This window comes from Centroberyx gerrardi, chromosome 7 (genome assembly GCF_048128805.1).
Source record: "Centroberyx gerrardi isolate f3 chromosome 7, fCenGer3.hap1.cur.20231027, whole genome shotgun sequence".
Classification (NCBI taxonomy): Eukaryota; Metazoa; Chordata; class Actinopteri; order Beryciformes; family Berycidae; genus Centroberyx; species Centroberyx gerrardi.
The window spans coordinates 17,557,754-17,580,339 of NC_136003.1; the positions used below are offsets into that span (position 1 = coordinate 17,557,754).

At 43.0% G+C, this 22,586-nt stretch overlaps 3 protein-coding genes across 3 annotated transcripts; 2 read left to right on the forward strand and 1 right to left on the reverse strand.

Moving 5' to 3' along the window:
• Positions 1–1,095: 1,095 nt before the first annotated feature.
• On the forward strand, positions 1,096–9,149 carry LOC139920457 (kelch-like protein 24). Its single transcript, XM_071910465.2, has 12 exons — positions 1,096–1,137; positions 1,636–1,950; positions 2,201–2,335; positions 2,423–2,614; positions 3,203–3,346; positions 5,020–5,206; positions 6,932–7,078; positions 7,287–7,415; positions 7,803–7,979; positions 8,155–8,301; positions 8,469–8,634; positions 8,800–9,149. Exons 2-12 carry the CDS (start codon positions 1,657–1,659, stop codon positions 8,966–8,968), a joined length of 1,887 nt encoding a protein of 628 aa, XP_071766566.1. The 5' UTR covers positions 1,096–1,137; positions 1,636–1,656; the 3' UTR covers positions 8,969–9,149.
• A 1,407-nt stretch (positions 9,150–10,556) lies between these two features.
• Positions 10,557–13,741, reverse strand: snu13a (SNU13 homolog, small nuclear ribonucleoprotein a (U4/U6.U5)). Its single transcript, XM_071910461.2, has 3 exons — positions 13,605–13,741; positions 11,751–11,871; positions 10,557–11,269 (listed from the first exon to the last, which is right to left on the reverse strand). The coding sequence occupies exons 1-3, from the start codon at positions 13,605–13,607 to the stop codon at positions 11,007–11,009; spliced, it is 387 nt and encodes a 128-aa protein (XP_071766562.1). The 5' UTR covers positions 13,608–13,741; the 3' UTR covers positions 10,557–11,006.
• Positions 13,742–14,077: 336 nt separating this feature from the next.
• On the forward strand, positions 14,078–22,137 carry uqcrc2a (ubiquinol-cytochrome c reductase core protein 2a). The gene is made up of 14 exons (XM_071910450.2): positions 14,078–14,186; positions 15,417–15,518; positions 16,143–16,292; positions 16,775–16,839; positions 16,993–17,049; positions 18,064–18,188; positions 18,375–18,472; positions 18,723–18,780; positions 19,405–19,500; positions 19,882–20,081; positions 20,289–20,369; positions 20,487–20,563; positions 21,038–21,191; positions 21,796–22,137. Exons 1-14 carry the CDS (start codon positions 14,154–14,156, stop codon positions 21,877–21,879), a joined length of 1,380 nt encoding a protein of 459 aa, XP_071766551.2. The 5' UTR covers positions 14,078–14,153; the 3' UTR covers positions 21,880–22,137.
• Positions 22,138–22,586: the final 449 nt, after the last annotated feature.

The following is a 22,586-nucleotide window of genomic DNA, read 5'->3' on the forward strand; positions in this document are numbered from 1 at the left end:
CTCTATGGATATGCGAAAGTGGCGCAGTTCAGATACAGTTAATATGCTCGACAAAGACATTGCTAGAATAGCATTTCACTAAGTACAGAGACTGTGTAGAAAAACATTGCGGAGTTATGCGCGTCAAATCAAGCACACCCTTCCCATTAATTTGTGGTGAGGCGAGTCATTCATAATGTGCATGAGCTGATGTGCAGATGACTTGTTTGATATCTAAGGGTTTTTTTCTGGGCTGAACAAAGAGCACTTTATGTTTATTTAACAGGCTTATGAATATACTTTATGTAGCAGGCTTACAAGCATGGCAAAAAAAATCATATGATAGTGCGCTGTCTGTCTCTGGAGATAGAGGGGGTAATATTGAATTATAAATAATGATTATAGTTGGATCAAGTTCATGGAAGTGATGTCCATTTCAATAGATATTTCCTACCTGACAGAACGAGCTACTCTACTTTTAACCACATTTATAGAGGTAGTAGTCCATTCCGATAGATATTTCCTACCTGACAGAACGAGCTACTCTACTTTTAAATACATTTATAGAGGTAGTAGTCCATTCCGATAGATATTTCCTACCTGACAGAACGAGCTACCCTACTTTTAATCCCATTTATAGGGGTTGTATGTCTGCTTCTCACACATATCTGACCTGAGTAGCTACTAAACAATGTTTTTTGCTGGGGTAGGTCATTACGAGTGAGAGGCTTAGTTCATCAGACTAGTCTGACAGTATGAGCTACTGGGAGCTCATCCTGAGTGGGTAGCGCAAACACCGGCAGAGCTGGAGACGGTCCCTGTTGTCTCTGACTGGGCTGCATCCAAGACCAACAGAGAGCCACTGAAGAACAAAAAACACACTTTTGCTTGGTAGTGATGTTTTCATGTACTGGTGGTAACATAGCCTCAGTGAGATCTAGCAAGGAGGGATTTGATGAATCATGAAGCTGACAGCCAGTCGGGTTTAAGCGAAAAAGGAAGTAGGCAGAAGTGAATCCTCTTGGCTCGTGCGGCGGGAGGAGTTACAGATGGGAGGAGCTCAAGGTGAGAGGCATTTCAAGCTGCTCTTGCGTCCGCCGCCAGACTTACGTGGGGAGTGTATTTGCACTGTGTAGTTGACACGATTATGTCTACCAGGTAATATACTTCGCCGTTACAAATACGAGCAGTTTATTATAACCTGTCGCTGCACCGTCTGCACTTTGGCGAAGCGACAGATTTGCATGACTGAAGTGACCGTCACCATCGTTAGAAAGCAACTATCACTGCGCCGCCAAACCCGAGCGATACATCTGTGTTAAGCCTCATTAGTTAATAACGTTAGATATTAGTCTGAAGTGGACTCTTGTTGGCTGTGATAATGTCAGGTATTGTTCTTCTGTGTAGCCTCTTCATTTCTGCGACTCCCTCGCAAAGGCAATTCTGTTTGCTGAGTTTGCTAAATCAGGGCTGGTTGTTAGCCACTAGTTATTAGACTGGTGTGGTGGCGCTGCCTAATAATTCCTGCATTCATGTAACGTTAACTCGTTGGCATTAGTCAAACTGTACGCTATATTTCCCTTCGATAATACTACGGGAGTAAAGTGAAGATTTGACGTGAAAGTGTCACAACTATCTGACCGGTTCGCCTTGCAGACTTGCCTAGCAGAGTGAGATATGGCTGAAATTGTTCCAGTCAACGCCGGTTTGCCCACTCTGAACGTTACCTTCCCACCCCGGGAGGAAGCCACCGCCGCCGCCGCTGCTGCTCCTGCTCCTGCTCCTCCAGCTTCTCTGAGTCTGGGCAGCGAGGACTCTCTGTTCGTGGAGGCGAGGCACCCCAACACCGTGCTACAGGGCCTGAACAGCCTGCGGCTCAACAACGCCTTCTGTGATGTGACCCTGTGCTGTGGGGGACAGGAGTTCCCCTGCCACCGCATTGTACTGGCCTCCTTTAGCTCTTACTTCCAGGTAAACAAAGATCCTCAGCTGTTCACATTAGCCTGCATTGATCTGTTATGTATCTGTATCTGATATGCCAGTGCAATGCCATTCTGCTTTAGCTTTCACAGGCACAAGGAGTCAGGATGCATGTTTATGTGCTGCATTGCCTTATGCAATCAGTGCAATAAAGTGACACAATCATGTTAAAAATAGCAGAACCATGAACACACAAAACAACCATGAACTGTCCTTTCACCCCCTCTTCTAACCTCTGCAGGCAATGTTTTCCACGGACTTGATAGAGTCCAGACAGGAACGGGTTGCCATCAATGGAGTTGAACCTCAGATGATTGGCATGCTGGTGAGCTACGCCTACACATCAGAGGTCTTCATCTCCAAAGCAAATGTGCAGGTGAAGTATATCAGCCGTTCTCGCCTTTCTTCATTGTCACCCTTCCTGATTAGCATCCGTGCTAAAACCCTGCTTAATTTGCTCTAGGCCCTGCTAGCAGCAGCTAACCTGCTGGACATTATGGCTGTTCGAGAGGCCTGCTGTCGTTTCATGGAGTGTCAGATGGATGAAATGAACTGTGTGGGGATCCACTGCTTTGCCGAGGCCCACTCCTGTAAGGTGCTGGAGAAACGCAGCATGGACTACATTCTCGAGCACTTCAGCAGTGTTTACCAGCAGGTGAGAGGCTGATGGAGCCATACATTGTCAAGGTTGTCTGTCAGTAGTGATGCTGCTATGTTGACATGTTTCTGGTGGGGAAAAAAAACAAAACAAAAAAACGGATTCCTTAAACTGATATAACCATGTCAGAAGCCAGCCTATAACAGGAATGTCACTGGGCTGAATCCCTGGATAGTCTTGCTGAAGGGTACATACTCCCAGTTGCTGCAGTGGAGCTGCTCAGTGGCCAATAGAAGGCTGTGGTTGTATTGGGGTGCCCCAAGTATAAGTGTGTGTACCTGTATGAATGTGAAGCGGGGCGATGCAAAGGAGCATTTGTGTTCAGACTACTTTCCCTGGATAAATAAAGGTTAAAAACCACAACTAAGAAGCTGTGGGTAAACGCTGAATCTGTAATGTGTATGTCATTGAATAGCACAAACAAAGCTAATCTACACTGACTGATCACCAGTCAAACCAAGACCCATCAGTTATCACTTCCAAGCAGAAAAGATGAGTTTAAATAGTATGGGAATAGAGTCAATAGTTCTGTTCTAATTTGGTGAATTTGTCCTGTTCTGACTCTTGCTATGTCCTTTCCCCCAGGAGGAGTTCCTGTCTCTGTGTGTGGACAAACTGACAGAGATCATTGCCAGTGACCATGTCAACGTGCCCAAAGAGGAGATGGTGTTCGAGGCCGCCATGTTATGGCTGAACAAATGCTCTACCCGCAAACAGAGCTTTGAAAAGGTCAGTTTGGTTTTTTGTGACTGCAGTACCTCTGTCTTTCACCTGATTTTCGTGAGGCCTTGGTTGAGTTAAGGCAAGGTCAGGTATTTATTGCAACCTGCTACAAATAAACCATTGTTTGTGTAAAATCATTCATCATCACCTATGGGTTATTGTTTATCTATTATAGTCATACACTACATGGCCAAAAGTATGTGGACATCTGCTTGAACACTTGAATCGGCCATGTTGGCCGGTTAGGCCTGGCTCGCAGTCTGCGCTCCAGTTCATCCCAAAGGTGTTGGATGGGGTTTAGATCAAGGCTCAGTGCAGGCCAGTCAAGTTCTTCTATACCAATCTTGACAATCCATTTCTGTATGGACCTCGCTTTGTGCATGGGGACATGTCATGCTGAAACAGGAAAGGGCCTTCCCCAAACTGTTGCCACAAAGTTGGAAGCACACGATTGTCTACAATGACATTGTATGCTGTAGCGTTCAGATTTCCCTTCACTGGAACTAAGGGGCCGATCCCAAACTATGAAAAACAGCCCCAGATCCTTATTCCTCCTCCACCAAACTTCACAGTTTGCACTACGGCAATGGCGGTGAACTTTACACCAGTCCAGCCGATGCTTGGCGTTGCGCATGGTGATCTTAGGCTTGAGTGTGGCTGCTCGGCCATGGAAAACCATTTCATGAAGCTCTCGACGATCAGCTGACATGGCTTCCAGATGCAGCTTGGAACTCTGTAGCGAGCGTTGCAACCGAGGACAGACGATTTGTACGCGCTTCAGCACTCAGCAGTCCTGCTCTGTGAGGGCCTAACACTTTGCGTCTTCGCTGTTGTTGCTCCTAGATGTTTCCACTTCACAATAACCTCCACTTACAGTTGGCCACGGCAGCTCCAGCAGGGCAGAAATTTTATGAACTGACTTGTTGGAAAGGTGGCATCCTATGATAGTGCCACGTTGAAAGTCATTGAGCTCTTCAGTATCATTCTACTGCCAATGTTCGCATGGCTGTGTGCTTGATTTTATTTACCTGTCAGCAATGGGTGTGGCTGAAATAGCCGAATCCACTAATTAGAAGGGTTGTCCACATACCTTTGGCCATGTGATACATTTGTCACATCAAAAGAATGCACACTAAAGAATCACATTTTCTAACCTTGTGTCTAACTCTGTGATTAGCATGTATAGATTACTTGCTTTGGTGTGCATGCATACATATTGCAGACTTTTGAGCTGTGAGCATGTGTTTGTGTAGTCCACACTTATGTGTTATGTGCTAATCCCAGGCATATCCTGTAGAAGTGCATGGGTAGGGGTTTGGGGTCCAGTATAATGAAGCCCTCAGCAGCTGTCAGTCATTAAGAGCTGCATAAATCAAGAGGATTACATACCACCATTGTCAGACACTACAGTCATGGGCTTGGCTCAGGACCTAATCTGACCACTAAAGGCAGCTGTCAGTGTAATAATAAAATGGTAACACCCTCCATTATGCTCCTTTCATGTTAGATAAAAAATATAGAGATATCGCACACTTGGAGTACAGTGGCATAAATTATGTGCGCGCTTGTGTCCTTAACTTGCTTTGTGGCAGAAATGGGGAAATCTGAGGACAAACTGTGTTGACCCTCTGTCTGGATGGACTAATAAATCATTCCTCTCCTGTCTTGTGTTCCTTAAGGTCCTAGAGCATATTCGTCTGCCTCTTATCAGCCCCTACTACCTCCATGACGTGATCGAGTCTCTGGATGTGGTGAAAGAGTACCAGGGCTGCCAGAAGCTCATCTCCGAGGCCAAGGACTACCTGCTGCTGAAGGACCGCCGTGGAGAGCTCTACTGCGCCAGGGCGCGGCCACGCAGGTCCACAGGTAAACACACTTACATACACATGCACAGTGCAACTGATAGCCATGCACATGCATTTTGAAACTCATCAGGGAGTTGGATTTCTATCCATCCATTTTTTTCTTTTTAGTTAAACTTAAGTTAGTTCAGCGCTTTTTTTTTAGTTAAAACTTGAGTATTTCAGTGATTGTGAAAAGTGCGTGTAGTGTCAGGTTCATATGCACATAGTTGCCTTGGATGGGTATAGTTTGTATCGATGGTCAACTCCAGTCATAACTGCAAGACTGTCTCCACTGCAATAATTATTGCACAGTGAGTTATCAAAATACAAAAGCTGAAAAGATTTCATGTTCAATTTTATTGTATTTCCTTTATTTAAGGATGTACACATTCTAGTTTTTTATTTTACTTTATTGTAATGTAACGCCACCGTGGTACATTGTATGCAGGACATTATGTCGTCATGGTGATGTCTGTCGCTGTGTACACACATTCTTGCGAAAAACAATAACTCAAGAACAATACTTAATAGAAACTTCATACTGACAGGTTTCTTCTGTAGAGAAGATGATCTGATTAGATTGTGGAGCATCTTGCTGCATACATTTGCAAATTGAGGAAAAACAGATTTTCTTGAAACTACTATTAGTCCTTAATGCTTTAAGACAGGGGTACTCAAATACAAATCTTAAAGGTCCACAAAGAAAATTTTCAATAAGACAAAGGTCCGTTTATTAAGGTCAGTCAAGCAAAATAAAAATCACCATTTCCCCATTTTCCCCATCCCCCCCCAACTGGTTCACACACCCACCCACCAAAGGTGAATCAAACCATCCCAAGAATCAAAGTCCAAATAAGTCCAGAACTATTGTACATTGTGTCAAACACTGTTGCTTAATGAGAGAAGTGGCATCTTTGGTCTGTTGCCAAGACTTTGAACTTTAACGTATAAATAAAGTTTGAAAAAAAAGCGCGGCTCTATGACGTCGCGTCTGCGACCCATCGCTGTCATGGAGATGACGGGATGTGATTGGACCAAACCAAAGCAGAGTAGACATCCTCACACAGACAGTGGAGCAGTCGGACATTCGGAGCGCTGCTTGCGGTGGAGAAAGCGAAGAATTTTGACTTGTTGCGTCGCGGCGATGTCTCGCAGATAATACAACTAATACATATGAAAAGTATAATTTGCTCAGAGTCCGGAGACAGTTGTGGTTCGGTCCGGATCCGGACCAGAGTCCGGACTTTGAGGATGACTGCGTTAAGATATGGAGTTCATATAAATAACACCCATGTGTTATGTGAAGACAAGTATTTTGACAAGTATGTTAGGATAGGAATATTTGCTGATTAATGCATTAATTAGCTTAATTATTTGCCTTATTAGCATAACTGGTTATGTTCAGTATATCATTGTGATTATGGTGGGACTTTAGGCAGCTCAAGTGCCTCTTGTTTCACGCTTAATTTTGATTTCAGATAACTATAATAATGTAAGACTATACTGATTTCCTCCTGTATTCATTCAGTGAAAGACGGTTTGCCATCACACCCTCTCACATGCTCACACTCTACTATGCTACCTACCATTCTATATTAAACGGTGCCAAAATGAAAATAAACATCTATCCAAAGGCCAGCATGTCTGTGGGCTGGTCCTTTTATTTAATAAAGTTAATAGCTCCCCCTTGGCTCAATACTGTCTGTGTACCCCTACTCTTCCCTCCCTCTTGTTGCCATGGCAACAGGGACAGCTGAAGTGATCGTGACAGTGGGCGGGGAAGATGACAAGGTGGTGCTGCGCAGCGTTGAGAGCTTCGATCCTGTGACTAATCAATGGAAGAACCTGGCCTGCCTGCCCTTCGCTGTAAGCAAGCACGGTCTGGTGGTGTCAGGTGAGAGAACACTGCCAGGTTCAATTAGATTACAGGCAAACGCATTCATAACCGACTGTGTGGTGGGTTCCCTTCTCCATACTGTTTCCCCTCTCAGTGCACATGGAAAGGCAATTGTGGAAGCCTTGAGAGATGTAAAGGTATGCGGTGTGTTTTTCTTCCCATCTATCTGATTCCTCATTTTATTTCCATTCCTCTCCCTCCATAGGCTCTACTCTGTATTTGGCCGGAGGAGAATTTCCTGATGGCTCAGCCAGCAGGGAGATGTGGCGCTATGACCCCTGCTTCGACTCATGGTTGGAGATGGCTCCCATGAATGTAGCTCGCTCAGAGTTAGGTAAGCCTGTCAGTATGTCATTTAATGTAACGCACAGTATACTACGTCATACAATGCAGCCGGCCAACCTTGTTACAACAAGAGCATAGTCACCCCCCAATATTCCATCATACACTGAAAACTCACATCTTCAAGAAATACCTTATATCTCCCTTGAATGATTTCCCGCCATCTACTCACTGTAGTTACTCCTAAAAAATCCCTTTTCTCTCTCCTTAGCTGTTATTCTTTTTAGAAGATGGATAGAAGCTTATTCTACTGTTGCACTTACTGTAAGACGCTCTGGATAAGAGTGTCATAACATGTAAATGTAAAATGTCATGGCATAACCACTGTTATCTTCAATTACTTCAATTAGTTGCTTCTTTCCTCCCCCTCTCTTCCCAGGCCTGGTGATGCTGGACGGCTACGTGTTTGCGGTGGGCGGGTGGGAAGGCCGCTCTCGCCTAGACTCGGTGGAGTGCTACAACCCCCACACCAACTCCTGGCAATTCATGGAGTCTGTCAAGATGGCCGTCACCAGCCCTGCCGTGGTGTCCCTCGACGGACTGCTCTATGTTACTGGTATGGAATGCGGGTTACACACCTGCAGGGTTGTGCTTTTTTATTTAAAATGTACTGGTTTACTGTCAGTGCCTGCAAATTTCAGCTTATTAACAGTGTTTGGCAGTGTTCCATATTCGTTGCTTTCCTGTTGGCAATGCATTCATGTTTTGCTGCATGTCCTCCCGGGTCGTAGGTGGTGCGGTGCTGGAGGACGGCGATGGCACAGATCTAGCCCAGGTGTACAACCCTAAAACCGCTGTATGGGCAGAGGTGGCGCCTATGCAGATTGCTCGCTCTGGTTCAGCTGCCTGTACACTCAAAGGAAAGATCTACGTTATAGGTATTATACCGCATGGCACTCTGCTAGAACATTGTCTTTTGCTGATTCACAGTGGTCCAAAAATGCTGCCCACTAATCAACAGCTTCAGTAACCACTCTGCTGAAATTAGGGAACATAATTACACTGACCACTGTTACGTGGTTCATTCCCTCTTTCTGTCTTCCAGGCGGCTGGCATGCCTCAACAGAGAACACAGATAAGGTGGAGTGTTACAACCCCAAGACCAATCAGTGGACCATGTGCGCCCCCATGAAAGAACGGCGTTACCGGCCCGGTGTTGCTGTGGTGGATAGAAAGATCTACGTTCTGGGCGGAGAGGAGGGCTGGGACAGGTGAGAGGCTATTCCAGGAAAATCTGACAAAGACAGTAGCTTGTGCATCCAAGGTTAAAACTGGAGGACAAACACAACTACAGTCTTTCTGTGTAATGAAAAGCGAAGTGCCTTTTTGTTGCTGGTGTTGGAAGAATAACTGGTCACTGGTCACTCTTCATCCAGGTATCACGACACCATCGAGCGGTACTGCGATGAGACGGACGTGTGGGAGATCGTGGGGGAAATGCCCACCAGTCGCAGCTGGCTCAGCTGTGTGTCCCTCCAGCTGAAGAAGGACGCTCACATGAGCAGCAGCCCCGGTACGCCGTCAGACACTATCATTATTGACTGAAAAATGGAGAGAAAGCTCCAGGTTACAATCTTTACGAAATTTTCCCAGCCAACATAGTGTATTTTTGTATCATTCTTATGTAATGTATTTATTTGGGGTTTGTTTAGCTGTGAGGATGGCCTTTTACGTTTTAAAAGAACATCAGGAAGTGTTTTTGTTTGTTCTATCAGAAGATGCTCTATGGGCCAAAGAATATAATTGTGAATGAATATTTTTGAAAGTTACTAGTGAAAAAGCTAACTGTGTGTAGTGTTTTGTACTACTACTACTTGTTCTATACTACCTGTTACATGTTGAGTATATTTTTGTAATGTAGTGTGCTTCATGCAATTTAGTGACCTTTTATGGATATGGGTTCTAATAAAGATGTTTGATTCCTATACCATGAATGCTGGTCTTTCTTTCTTTTTAAAAGATTTTTCACTAATTCATGAGACGGGCTAGATAAAGGCAAATATATTGAAGCTTAACAACTATAACAGAATCTTGTGATGAATCATCTCTATTGTCACATAATTTCCTCCAAAATTGCACCCTCAGGTAAGATAAAATCACTGCTGATTTTGAATGCATTTCAAGTTGCTTCTCTTGTGTATGTTACGCTAAATGTGGGAAATATGCATTTACCTGCAGGGCATTGAATTTCCAGAGGTAAATGTGTACATTTCCCAGTCGATGGGAGTGGAAAGCGCTGCAGTTGCGAGATGCTCTCTCACAGTCCTGTCACTAAGTTTCGTTCCGGGCCAAATTACCTCTTCCAACTACATTATAAGTTTACCACCGAGACGGTGTAAATCTGTATACATAAACCATTTCACCATAACTTACATAAAATGCTGGTTTTTACTCTGGTGTAGAGTGTAACTGCATAGTTAGCACTGTTTTTAGAGTTGGAGGTAAAATCCCTATTAGCTTTTAGCCTGCTTCCACTGTGCTGAATATGCATATTGAATACTTAAGAATGAGGTTTCCATTTGCCTTTCCATTATTCCAACTGTCCAGAACAGTTGTATTATTTGTGAACATGAACAAGTGTCACCCAAGGCAAGAAATTGTGACATTTTTTGCTTCCAAACTGTTAACAATTTTGTACAATAAAGATCATTTGGGTATAAAAAGTCAAACATTTGGGGAAATTATAACCCCTTGTTCAATGTCTGTGGAGCAGCTTCAGATTTTACATGTTAATAACATTGTAGCTCCAAGCCACAGTTCTCTGCTCTCTGGCTTTGAGAGAGTAGTTCATGTTAACAGGATTGATTGGTCTGTGGTAGACAATAACATGAATTATTAAATTCAGTGGTTTCCACATTTAGACCACTAGCCCATATATGAAATTCTTATACTCCCCCCTAACAATTTAATTAAGTGTCCCTTATTTTCATTTGTTAAACACTGGCAAGCCTAGTCACTGAAAATAACATTACTTGCCAACACACAACTGACAAGCATTTAACTGGCACTAAGCCAAGTTTTCAGCTGTTCAACTGTTATCAAAGCTGCCAATAATTCTGGAGGACACCAACATAAACCAACATGATGTGAAAAAAAGACAGACACATTCTTACATAAGCATGTTGTAGTGACAAGAATGTATTTCATCAATTTGTTCTGATCACAAGTGTTTCATTTAAAAACTACAATCTTTTCAAGTCAACTTGAAAATTACCAACAATAAAACACTGCAAACTGGAATGATCATAATCCTCCTGGTAGTAAAGCTTTTTAAAGAAAAACTATCTGTGATTGCCATGCTTAAGTGACACAATCAAATCTGAGTTATATAAAAGCTCAGAATTATTGGCACACATGCTTTCCCTGTTCATAAACTTTCTGTCACAATTTATAGCTTCAGATGAAAATACATTCAAGTGTTGCAGTGTAAATTGAAACAGAACCATGCACTGTAGGTTTGAGAAAAGATAAAAAGATAAAACGAAAAGCATTTACAAATAAGATCATTGCTTGTTCCATGTACAAAAATATCAGTGACAAAACCTAGGAACCTTTTGCACTGCACTTCCCAGTGAGCCTCTGCTTACACCAGCAGTCTCTCTATAGCCATCTGTACGGACTGAATCTGAGGCTTGAGCTGGGAGCCCTCCTTTATGGTGACTGAGGTGGCGATGACGGGACGGGACACCCCACAGGCACGCCCAAGAGCCTGCTTGGAGCGCACAAACACGTAGGGGACGTTCTTGTCCTCGCAGAGCAGAGGTAGGTGAAGGATGATCTCCAGCGGTTCAGCGTCAGCCGCCATCACGATGAACTCGGCGATACCACGGTTCAAGGTTTTAGTGGCTGTGGAAAAGATGGGGGACAACTTAGTATTGGTGATGAGAGACAGAACTGACAGACAGTCGCAACAAAATGACAGAAGCTGTAGGCAACGCACCACAACCACCGCATCGTGCTGAACTATATAATAAAATTTGCTTGTCATCATCAATTTAGACAGCAGATTTGTGTCACGATATCCCCAAAAAAACACCATATCATCAGGATATGATTCCACTGAAAGACGATAAACGATAATATTGAATTATTGCCCAGCCCTAGTCCGCAGTAACAATGTGTTCCCTGTCAATATTCTAACACAAGGTGACCAAGACAAACTGTTATCTGCATGTTGCAGAAGGCTCCTGACACCCACTTCATAAGCCTAAATATCTCCTTGGCCGGGGGTTCGGATCCAGTCTGCGTCACCTGCATGCCAGTGAAATAACTGTGTGTGCAACTATATTCGCCACTACAAAACAAGTCAGACAAAGGTTTGATTTACCTTCATTAGCTCCTTTCCTGAGCTGCTTGTAATTGGCAGCTTGCTGTACAAGATCCAGGATGGTTTTGGTCAGAGTGGCATCAGCCAGTGGGTAGGCCTTGGGGTTCACTTCAGGATCAGCCTGGAAACAATTATAGTACAAGTTTATCTACAGTGCTCTGCAGAGTTATTAGCGTACTTGGTAAAGATAAGTTGAAAAGGCCTTTACTGTTTAATTCAGAAGTTTCAGAATATTATATTTTTATTCAAAGATAATTGTTAAAAAAAGGTGAGTTTCCAATGCACACTGCGCAGTAACATTTAATTTAAAAAAAATAAACAAGTCATCCCATCTGCTGCAAAGCTGAAGGTGATCCTCCGTGCTTTGAAAACTCACATATAAAAGTAGTGACTGACAGATTGCTTGTATTTGTAGTTACTTCAAAATTAGAGTCATTTTACTTGTGTTGTGCCTGTTATTTTGTCCACTGTAGTTAAACACTTGTAAGGAGCAACTTTAACCCTGCTTTTACTTTGCTCTATAATTAGAGTGCCAATAATTGTGGAGGCCACTCTAAGTAGCTTTTTTTTTATTATAAAGTTTGAAATATTTCCGAAAGCCTGGGGCAATTAAACTATTTCTAATATTGCTGGGGAATCCCTGAAACCCCTCCAACCACCCATCCCCAAACTGTAACATTGTAGTGCAACTTTCACTCAGCAAGTACATGGAAACAACAACAACACTACTAGCAAACCAACATTACATCCAGACAACAACCTTGTCTGTAAACATGTGTGCCGATGATCGTATCGGCGTGATCGCGATTATATTAAATAAGGACGATTATTTTCTATAATCGTCTGATTCCATAAACTACCTCATAGTTTCAGTTTAGTTTTTGTTTTCTCTTAAATAAATAAACCCACATAAATAAACCCAAGTGTGTACCTGTCTTCCAAATAGTTTCACTACTCTAACAAGCTTTTAAATTAAAACACTGCACTGCAGATGAAGCTGAAGTTGGCTACTTATTCGTGGGCTGTCTGCAGAGGAATTCCTCTGTATTGAGAGTGTTCTTTGCCTCATATATTAGAATTCTTGGAAAAATACAAATTCTCTACCAGACAGGACCTGGACTTTTTCATAATTATGTTTAGGTGTTGATCCAAAAAGTTTTTTATAGTTTAATTGACAACTGTTTTAACTGCACTTTCTGCCTATTTGCTGTGGCCATATATCTTGATTATTAAAATGTCTCAAGACTCTGACACTGGGGCATCATAGACAATGTAACAGAGTATCCAAATCCTGAATTATGAGAAATGTAACTGTAGCATTATTGTATTATGGCCCCCTGAACATGGCATGTGAGACTATGCTCAACCTGTAACAAACCGAATGTGATTGCACTTTCTGCCTATTTGCTGTGGCTCTACCTCTTGGTTATTAAAATGTCTCAAGATTCTGACAGTGGGCCGTCATAGTAACAGAGTATCAAAATCCAGAATTTTGAGAAATGTTACTGTAGAATTTTTGTATGAGCCCCTCTGATCCGGCTCCGTTCCAGATTGGCAGCTTGATGCGTGCGCAGCCAGCTGAGCAGCTGCTAAGTAAATAGCTGCGTACCCTTCCGGCGCGAACAGACGGAACAGAAACGCACCCTGTTTAACTGAGCAGTTATACTGTAATATTGTTAAAAACATAAATAAATAAATCGCGATTATTTGTGTGACTTATAATCGTCAGCTAAAATTTCATAATCAGCACAACCTAGCTCGCTGGCTGCAGTAGCACTGATGGAGCTGAGGACCGTGCAATGATTTGGTCTAATCTGCTACTATCTGCTACTGTGGTGCCATGAGTTTACTCACCATGTTTTTCTCGGATTTCAAGCGGGTTTGGATATAAGTAACCTAACTATGTGCCCGTGTGTCCTCTCGGCGTTCGCTTCACGGAGGACAGAAAACTAACTAAAATGCACACCGCTCTTCAGTCAGTTCAAATAACGTACGGCACACGTTGGGAAAATGAAAGCGACGGTCTGAAACACGTCATCACTACGCGTCTAAGAGATAGTTAAATTTGCAAGACAGTTCCACACCAGGAGCTCTCCGACGTTTTCTTGCCGTTGATCCCCAAATAGACACACACAGGCCATTTGTCAAGATTTTATCACAGCCAGGTACGAAATCAGATGCTGTAGTGTTTGGCTGGAATGAAAACCTGTAGTGTGTTCGGGTTATGACAGCATGTGACTGAAAACCACCACAGTAGCTTATCAAACCCAGTGACAAACCTTTAGTTGTATCTTGACATCGCAAAATATCTTTGATTTGCTGCAACGGGCAGTGGATTGTGGGTAGGACGTCAATCCGCCATATCTGTCTTTTAGCACCGGCTGAAGGAGAGAGTCGGGAGTCATGAGAGGAATCCGGTCTCTTAATCATCTCTCCGTGAGTCTTATGTTTTCCCTGTTTGATCTGAGCTGTGTAGCCAGTTGGATTTAAACTCCAATAGTTGTGGTTCGTTGTTTCCTTTGAAGGTGAAGCCACATCTCACCACTGTTAGCTCGCTGGCTAGGCTCTGTGCGGCTAGTTAGCTTGCTAGGTGGGTAACTTAGGCGAATTTAGGCGTTAGCTAGTTAACCATGGTTACAAGTAAGTTACCAACGTCTCCCTGAACCATTCGCATGTACAGTTAAGTCCAACCAAATTATCAGTTAAAGTGGGAGTTAGGTGGGCAGCAGTTGGTCCGGCTGAGATGACCATTGCTTATAGTATTAGTTGTAGTACTTAGCTCAGCTGGATCCTGCGCAACCTGAAGGTCATCTCACAACCCATGAATCTTCAGATTGATTTTAATTTATTTCCTTTAAGTTGGTCGAAGTGTCATGTAGCAGACAACATTATACACAGGTGATATTTCCTTATTCGAGTGTGTCATCGCGTTTTGTGTCGGCCAGGTAATCTTACAGACTTTACTCTTTCAACGAGCTGCCAAAATCCTCATAATCGATATATTGGGGTTTTCCTGGAATTGAAAGCAGGACATGAACATGACAACATACAGTATATTGCACGCAGCTACAATAGCCCCGCGTGTTGTTGACATGGCAGATGCATGACGGTTGTGGTCCTCTACGCTGCTAAATTTACATATGTCACTTCAGGTCACCCTACTCCACTACACCCAACCTACTTGTTTTAATTTCCACTATGATAAGTAGAAAAAAAAATTGGCAGCTTGGTATAGCCTAGATAGAATTGAACTGATAGTAGACAGTTAGACTGATGTTGTTTATAACGGGGTTAGGTAGTTGGCAGTAACTGTTGTGAAACATTATAAATAGCATTAATCTTTGTGGAGTTAAGATCACTCTGTTACCAGACTGCTCTTTGACATTATACACTCAGGGGAGAAAGGCAGCAGGGATACAGCAGGGAAAGGCAAGAGGAAACTATTTCTTTCTCTAACAGCCTGTTAAACTCGATCCTGATATTTTACACCTGCTGAAGCTTTATCGGGAATTGGAATTTAGGGTCACTCAAGGATAGGGGAAGTAGTTTTGCACTTTCCTGCCCCTCTTTGCCCATTACTATCAAAAAAGGTGCCCTCAGAGGAGAAATAAAAGAACTGCTGGAGAAGTAGCATTGGCTTTAATTTGGTGTTGCTGTTTTCCACAGAAACGATGCTACGCCGCTGCCAGGAGGAGTGAGGCTCTAACTGAGCCCTATGGAGTCCGCAAAGCAGCCCCCGCTGCCCCCCTCCCTGCCCAGGATGTCCAGGTAGGTGCTGCTCTGCTCTACATACAAATAGCTGTTTCAGTCCAGATTCACACTTAATCCGTAATGCATTTATGTTGCTGCAAGCTATGTGCAGTTGTTGTACACAAAGGTCCTGCTCACACGTATTGAGATGAAACTGATTAGACGTGGTTATTAATTGTGTTTCAGCATACATTATTTGATCAACACACAAAATATTTTTGTCACAAAAACATAAACGGAGGCAGTAAAAAATGGGGAAAATGACAGTCGTAGTTTATGCATGCATAACGAGTGCAAATAGAATGAGTCCAGCACATGCAACACTTGCATCATGACAGTGCATCTGCAACAGAATGATGCGGCGGTAAAGGATTCTCTCATTTGAAATCAATGAAGTTCCATCTCAGAGTAACACATAAATCATATTCAAACATACATGCCCACTACTTCACACAGGGTCCACTTGCTTACGTCACAGCATAACATTTTCTGACTCTTAAAACCGAGTCTTAAGACCTTTTGTCTAGACAGTTGTCACCACAAAACTCTTCTGTTTATCTCTGCTGCTTCCAGAACAAGAAGGTTCAAAAGCTTGAATTTTTTCCAGATTCTCTGTAACCTTCTTTTCGTTTGCTGCCTCAGGTGTCCAAGCTCCCAAACGGTCTTGTGATAGCATCGCTGGAGAACTACTCCCCCTTGTCCAGTGTCGGAGTGTTTGTGAGAGCTGGGAGTCGCTATGAGACAGCGGAGAACCAGGGGGTTTCTCATGTGCTACGATTGGCAGCTAACTTGGTAATTTGCAAATGTGTGATGCATTTGTCAAAGGGGCGGCCTGGGAGAACTGTGACCCATTGCTTCTATAGCTATTTTAATTTTGTGCATGAGTGCCTTTACTTACTACTGTATGGATATTCTTAATCTGGTACGCTGTATCAAAGATGCTGCACCAAGGCAAGGGAAGGCAAACTTTATTTATATAGCACATGTCATACACAAAGCAAATTCAATGTGCTTCACATAAAACACAAAAAATCAGGCAAACTAAAACACATTTTTACATGGGTGTCTTTTCTACAATTAATTGTGACAAATGAAGGACTGGGTTTGGAAGATATTCAATGCACACTTCCCTCTCACTTCCCTTTTGCAATGTAATACAGTTTTGTTTGTTTTGTCAAGGGGCATCTCAACCCTCAGCCCCAGAGTTTCTTACTCTTATACCACCAACTTGCAGTGGGATCTCGCTGAATAATGGTTGTTGTTATTTTTTGTAGACTAATAAGGGAGCTTCTGCCTTTAGGCTCTGTCGTGGTGTGGAAGCAGTCGGGGGCAGCCTAAGGTGAGTCAGTGTCGTCTGTCTCCCCCCTCACTCGAACACGCACACATCGAATGTCACCGCTTATCCTGCTATAAATAAACAGGACAGTACTCGTGTGACATTCCCACAGCCCAACTCACTAAACTGACTGTGTTGTCATGTGTTTCCCTGCAGCGTGACATCATCGAGGGAGACCCTAGTCTACTCTGTGGACTGCTTGAGAGACCACCTGTGAGTGCTGCCATGGTTCTGTCAGTCCTGTAGTGTTGGTCCCACAGCTCGAGGCTGACAGTGGAATGATGGATGGGGTTGTGGTTAGAAATGTAGTCTTCTTTTTGTGGGTGGGGAAAAAAGTTTTGGAGGCTTGAGACAAGTCATAGCATCAGTGTTATGGAATCGCTGTCATGCTTCACGTTCATTAAGTAATGCTCCTTGCCGATGTTGGATGGATGGATGGGAAGTGTAAGTGGCCACTTTGTCTCTCTGGCAGATTCTGCCAGATTGGCTCGTGGATAAGTGACGAGGATCGGGGATAGTCACTCCCTCGGGCCACAGAAATTCCTCTCCCACTTAATGATCTGAAAAAGCAAATCACAGCAACTGTGGAACACCCAGAGCGCACATAAGCTATAGGACAATGTGCTCACAATGTGGGCGATGCACAATCTTCTCACTTTATTTTCACACATTTATCTTTGTGTTGACAACACTTTCCTCTCGTTCAGCGAGAGCTCTGGAATCGTCAGATGTCAGCCAGTATTTAGTTGCCCACTATTTATTGTATTGACCTGCTCATATGTTTTATGCATGTTTTATTATAGCTCTGCTGAACATGGGGTCATGTTTAGTGTTGAAACCACAAGTCAATTAATTGATTATAATTTTGATAATCGAGTAATCGTTTATCATTTATCAAGTAAAAATTTGCTGGTTACAGCTTCACAAATGCTAAGATTTGCTTGCTTTTCTCTGTTTCATATCATTATAAATTGAATGCTTTGGAGGTTTTTGACTGCTGGTCAGACTAAGTAAGCAATTTTAAGACAATTCTCTGGGCTCTGGTAACTTGTGATGGGCATTTGTCATTATTTTCGACAATTTAAAGACTAAATCATTAACCGTTAATCTAAAAAAATAATAATAATTGACAGATTAATAGATAATGAAAATAATCGTAAATTGCAGCCCTAGTCATGGTGATGCATCACAGTTTTACCAGTCCTGTATTGATGTGTGTGTGTCCAGAGACTCAGTGTTGGAGTATCTGGTCAGCGTGACCACAGCTCAGGAGTTCCGGCCATGGGAGGTAAATGACCTGACCTCCAGGGTGAAGATTGACAAGGCACTGGCCCAGCAGTGTCCACAGATAAGTCAGTACAACACCTGATCACCTGGATTTTCATGTTGAAATGCTACTCATCCGTAGCATCATGTCATGTATTTTAATGATGAAATATGTTATTCAGTTGAGTGTTTTGGATCATCAGTATTCAAAGTATCTACCTCTTAGTTGTCTAATTCTCTTTGACTGGACTGTTTTCTGTTTTCTCCTGCAGGTGTGATTGAGAAGTTGCATGAAGCAGCGTACAAGAACGCCTTGTCCAACTCTCTGTACTGCCCCGACTACATGGTTGGTCGTGTCTCCTCTGAACAGGTATGGATCTGTGCTTGTTCTATTCCTCCATATAGGAAACTAGTCAATGCTATGGTCTTGAAGGGGGAGGTTAACTCCATTGCTAAGTCATTCTCTGGCTTCTGGGGGGAATGGTAGCAACTGACTGAAATTAGCAAGATATATGAATATGTTTTAAGCAAGTGATTTCAGTCACCCTTCCAAGGCCTTTTTTCTTAGTTTGTGCATAGCTCTTACACGCCTCTCCTCCTCGTTATCCCTCCCTCTGTAGCTGCAGTCCTTTGTTGAGAACCATTTCACCACTGGCAGAATGGCTCTTGTAGGACTAGGTGAGTCTCCACTAGTGTTGTTACTCAAGGACACCTATCTAGGCTCTGCTCTAGTCTTGCTTTATCACAGCTACTCTCTTTCTAAAGAATATTCCCGGCAGGCTGTACTTATCAAGGCTCCATTTTGCTAATGGTTTGCTGGCACTGTGAAGTCCTATCTCAGTCTTGTTGATGTAAATATACTTTGTGTGTGTGTGTGTGTGTGTGTGTGTGTGTGTGTGTGTGTGTGTGTGTGTGTGTGTGTGTGTGTGTGTGTGTGTGTGTGCACGCACAAGCACGTAATGCAAGCATACGTCCTTGCATACACCCCTGCCTGCCTGCTTACCGCTCAAATATCATTTGGCCTCTGTCCAAAGACCCAGAGGCATTCAGTAGATGCTGGTATGTGGGGAAGAGGTTAGCAGTGGTACTAATGGTTTGTGTACGTGTGTGTGCGTGTGTGTATGTGACAAGGCTGACTTGACTAGCATGCATGTGTTGGCATGTCTGAACGACAGCATATTATGCGCTGACACCAGTCTCTGTCCTCAGAGTATGTGGTGTTTGTGAGAAAATCTTGCTCATGACAGTGCTTTGTATTCCACTTCCAGGCTAATGTTAATATTCTCCAACTTATGTGTCCAGGTGTGAAGCACTCTGTCCTGAGGCAGCTAGGGGAAGGGCTCCTGAGTGTCCGCAGTGGGGCCGGAGCAGCTGCGGCTAAGGCTGTGTACCGTGGAGGTAAGACCCCCTGTGTTACAGCAGCATTACAATTATTGAACGGCGATGGGTGGAGCCGTGGTTCTTAAGCTTTTTAGAGCCACAATACAATTCCAAGGCACACCTTATTAGCGATTGCTCAGAAATGAGCTAAAACTTGGCATGATCATAGTAGAAAAATATGAGAAAATTGCATGACCTTTTGAGACCTTATGATGGATGCATATTAACAGATATTAATGAGGTGAATGTTTGACAATAGATTATTTTACATGACTACTGCTCAAGGTCATTGTCATGATGGTGCTCTGTGTGTGCGTGTGCGTGTGTGTGTGTGTGTGTGTGTGTGTGTGTGTGTGTGTGTGTGTGTGTGTGTGTGTGTGTGTGTGTGTGTGTGTGTAGGCGAGCTGCGGATGCAGAACAATGATGGCCTGGTCCACACACTGATCGCCAGCGAGGGTGGTGTGACAGGTACGGCTGAGGCCAATGCCTTCAGTGTGCTGCAAAGGATCCTGGGAGCTGGCCCACATGTCAAGAGGGGCTCCAACATCACCAGCAAATTGAGCCAGGGCATCGCCAAAGCTACCGCACAGCTGTTCGACGTGAGTTACTTCCCCCACGTGCTGACAAGCTGCGTGCGTTAGGAAGAGGAGACAGAAGCATTTGTTTTGGATTCTGGAATACTGTTGTTTTGGATTCTGGAATACTGTTGTTTTGGATTCTGGAATACTGTTGTTTTGGATTCTGGAATACTGTATGAATGCAGGGAGTTTTGTCCTAATGGCTAATGACCTCTTGCTGTCCTTCAGGCCACAGCCTTCAATGCCTCATACTCTGACTCTGGCCTGTTTGGAGTCTACACCATAGCACAAGCTGACTCTGCAGGAGAGGTGATTGCCAGATTACAAGTCACACCTTCAAAGATAAATGAAACCTCATCAGAAATGTTGCATGACTTTAGAATCTGCATTTCACTGTACTCGTGCTCGCTGTCCTTCTCTGTACAGGTGATTAAAGCTGCCCTTGCCCAGGTGACAGGTGTGGCTGAGGGAAATGTCTCTGAGGCGGACGTCACCAGAGCAAAGTGAGTTCACTGAATAATGTTGGCCTGCCTCATAGGTGGTTCATGAATGGCTTTCTAGCAGACGTCACGGTGGGACCAATAATTCCATTTCTGTTGCTGTGAGATGGTTACTCATGCTTTTTCATCTGGAATCGATTTTGTATCAGACATCAAGGCATATTGTATGTTGTTGATAGAATAGTCATCACGAGCACGAAGGAAGAAATAGTCCAGAACAGAAAGATCTTTTACATTTCTCTTTGCCCTTTTTCTTAATTAATTTTAAGAAGAAATTGATAAGCATTCTGCCTAAAAAAATGCACAGTTCATGCTTTTTCATTAAGACAGCCAAGAAACTTGCTCTTAAGCCTATCCACAGTACAGCCTAATTTAAATATAGGCCTTTCTTGAGACAGACTAGTTCACTAATCGTTGGACAACCCGCCGACAATTCGACCTTGAAGAAATTGACTTTTGCACATCTGCTTTGTGTAGGAACCAGATGAAAGCAGAGTACCTGATGTCCATGGAGAGCTCCGAGGGCCTGATGGAGGAGCTGGGTGCTCAGGCTCTGGCCACCGGAGCCTACCAGGCCCCTCAGGCCGTTCTCCAGGGCATAGACACCATCTCACATGCTGACGTGGTCAATGTGAGTACATGTATATATGACATGCCTTCATCGTCACCATGCGCCTTCACCAGGACATTGTGATATATTATAGTAGCCAAGTATGGAGCACTGGATCTTGAAAAATCAAAAATGAATAAATAAATGGTTCAATAAATAAAAGTATTTAAAATTCAGATAAATAAATCAGATAAATAAAAACATAAATCAATCAATAAAAGATGACATAAATGAATAAATAAATGACCAAGGAAGCTGCACAATGCATGTTTTTGAAACTAGAATTCATTAAAATAGGTCTGGAAACCTACTTTGACCAGTGACAGTGTTTAAGTTATTAATTTACTTGTGTTCAATGAAATGTTATTTTTTTTTTATGTATACTTGATTTAAAGGTGGCAAATGGAATACTGTCCTGTTGAAATTTTGGTTGTAACTCGCAACAAGGCCTTAGAAAAGAAAAATGAAAAATATTGCGATGCATATCATGAATTGTGATCATATTTGGAAAATAATGCAATATATTTTGTCCATATTGCTAATCACATCTCTTCAGAGATTAACTGAGCAGTGAATACAAATGTTCAAACTTCGAAATTTAAACAACCTTTGTTTCTTTTCACAGGCTGCGAAGAAATTTGTGGACGGCAAGAAATCCATGGCAGCCAGTGGACACCTCATTAATACTCCCTTTGTGGACGAAGTATGAAAACAGAATATAGGAACCACAGTTATTTTAACTTGGGCACATTAAGCCCGGCTGCTTCAAAAGGAAAAGGAAAGGGGACCTCAAACCCCCGGCCTCCCGCAACAAACGCTAATCGGTTTGATGTCACCAATCATCTATAGTCTGTCCTGTAATAAGTGTAAACACCGACAGGGAGCTGGAGAATGATGCGTTGTTGTTTTTTTTGTCCATTTCACTGTATATCTGATGTAAATTCATTAAATGGTCTATCTACAGTAATGACAGCTGGTTGTCCTTTGAATTTGTATCTAGGAATGAATCCAGAACTAGGTTTCAAGGTTGAATTCTGGGGTGTCAGAGTGACCTAGTGGATAAAGAGACTGTCCTGTTGAAGTCACTGAATCCCTGCCAGCTTCAGGGGTGCTGTTCAATTCACCCTATACTCAGACTTAGTAGTAGTAGTAGTAGTAACAGTAGTAGCAGCAGTAGTATTTGAGGCGGCATTTCCAGCTCAAAGAAAATGTTTTGTTCCATTTATCGCCAGTAGGGGGAGACATAAGTACAAAAATGATTAGGCCGACACCAGTATGTGTGAACAAGTGTGGTTTCCTTGGAAAGAAAGTTACCTTTGATGCCATGGTAAGCATCCTTACTTTCAAAATCAATATGCACTGCTAATTATGTTGGTTGAACGTATAATAAACATTAACTTTGCATCTCGATTTGAG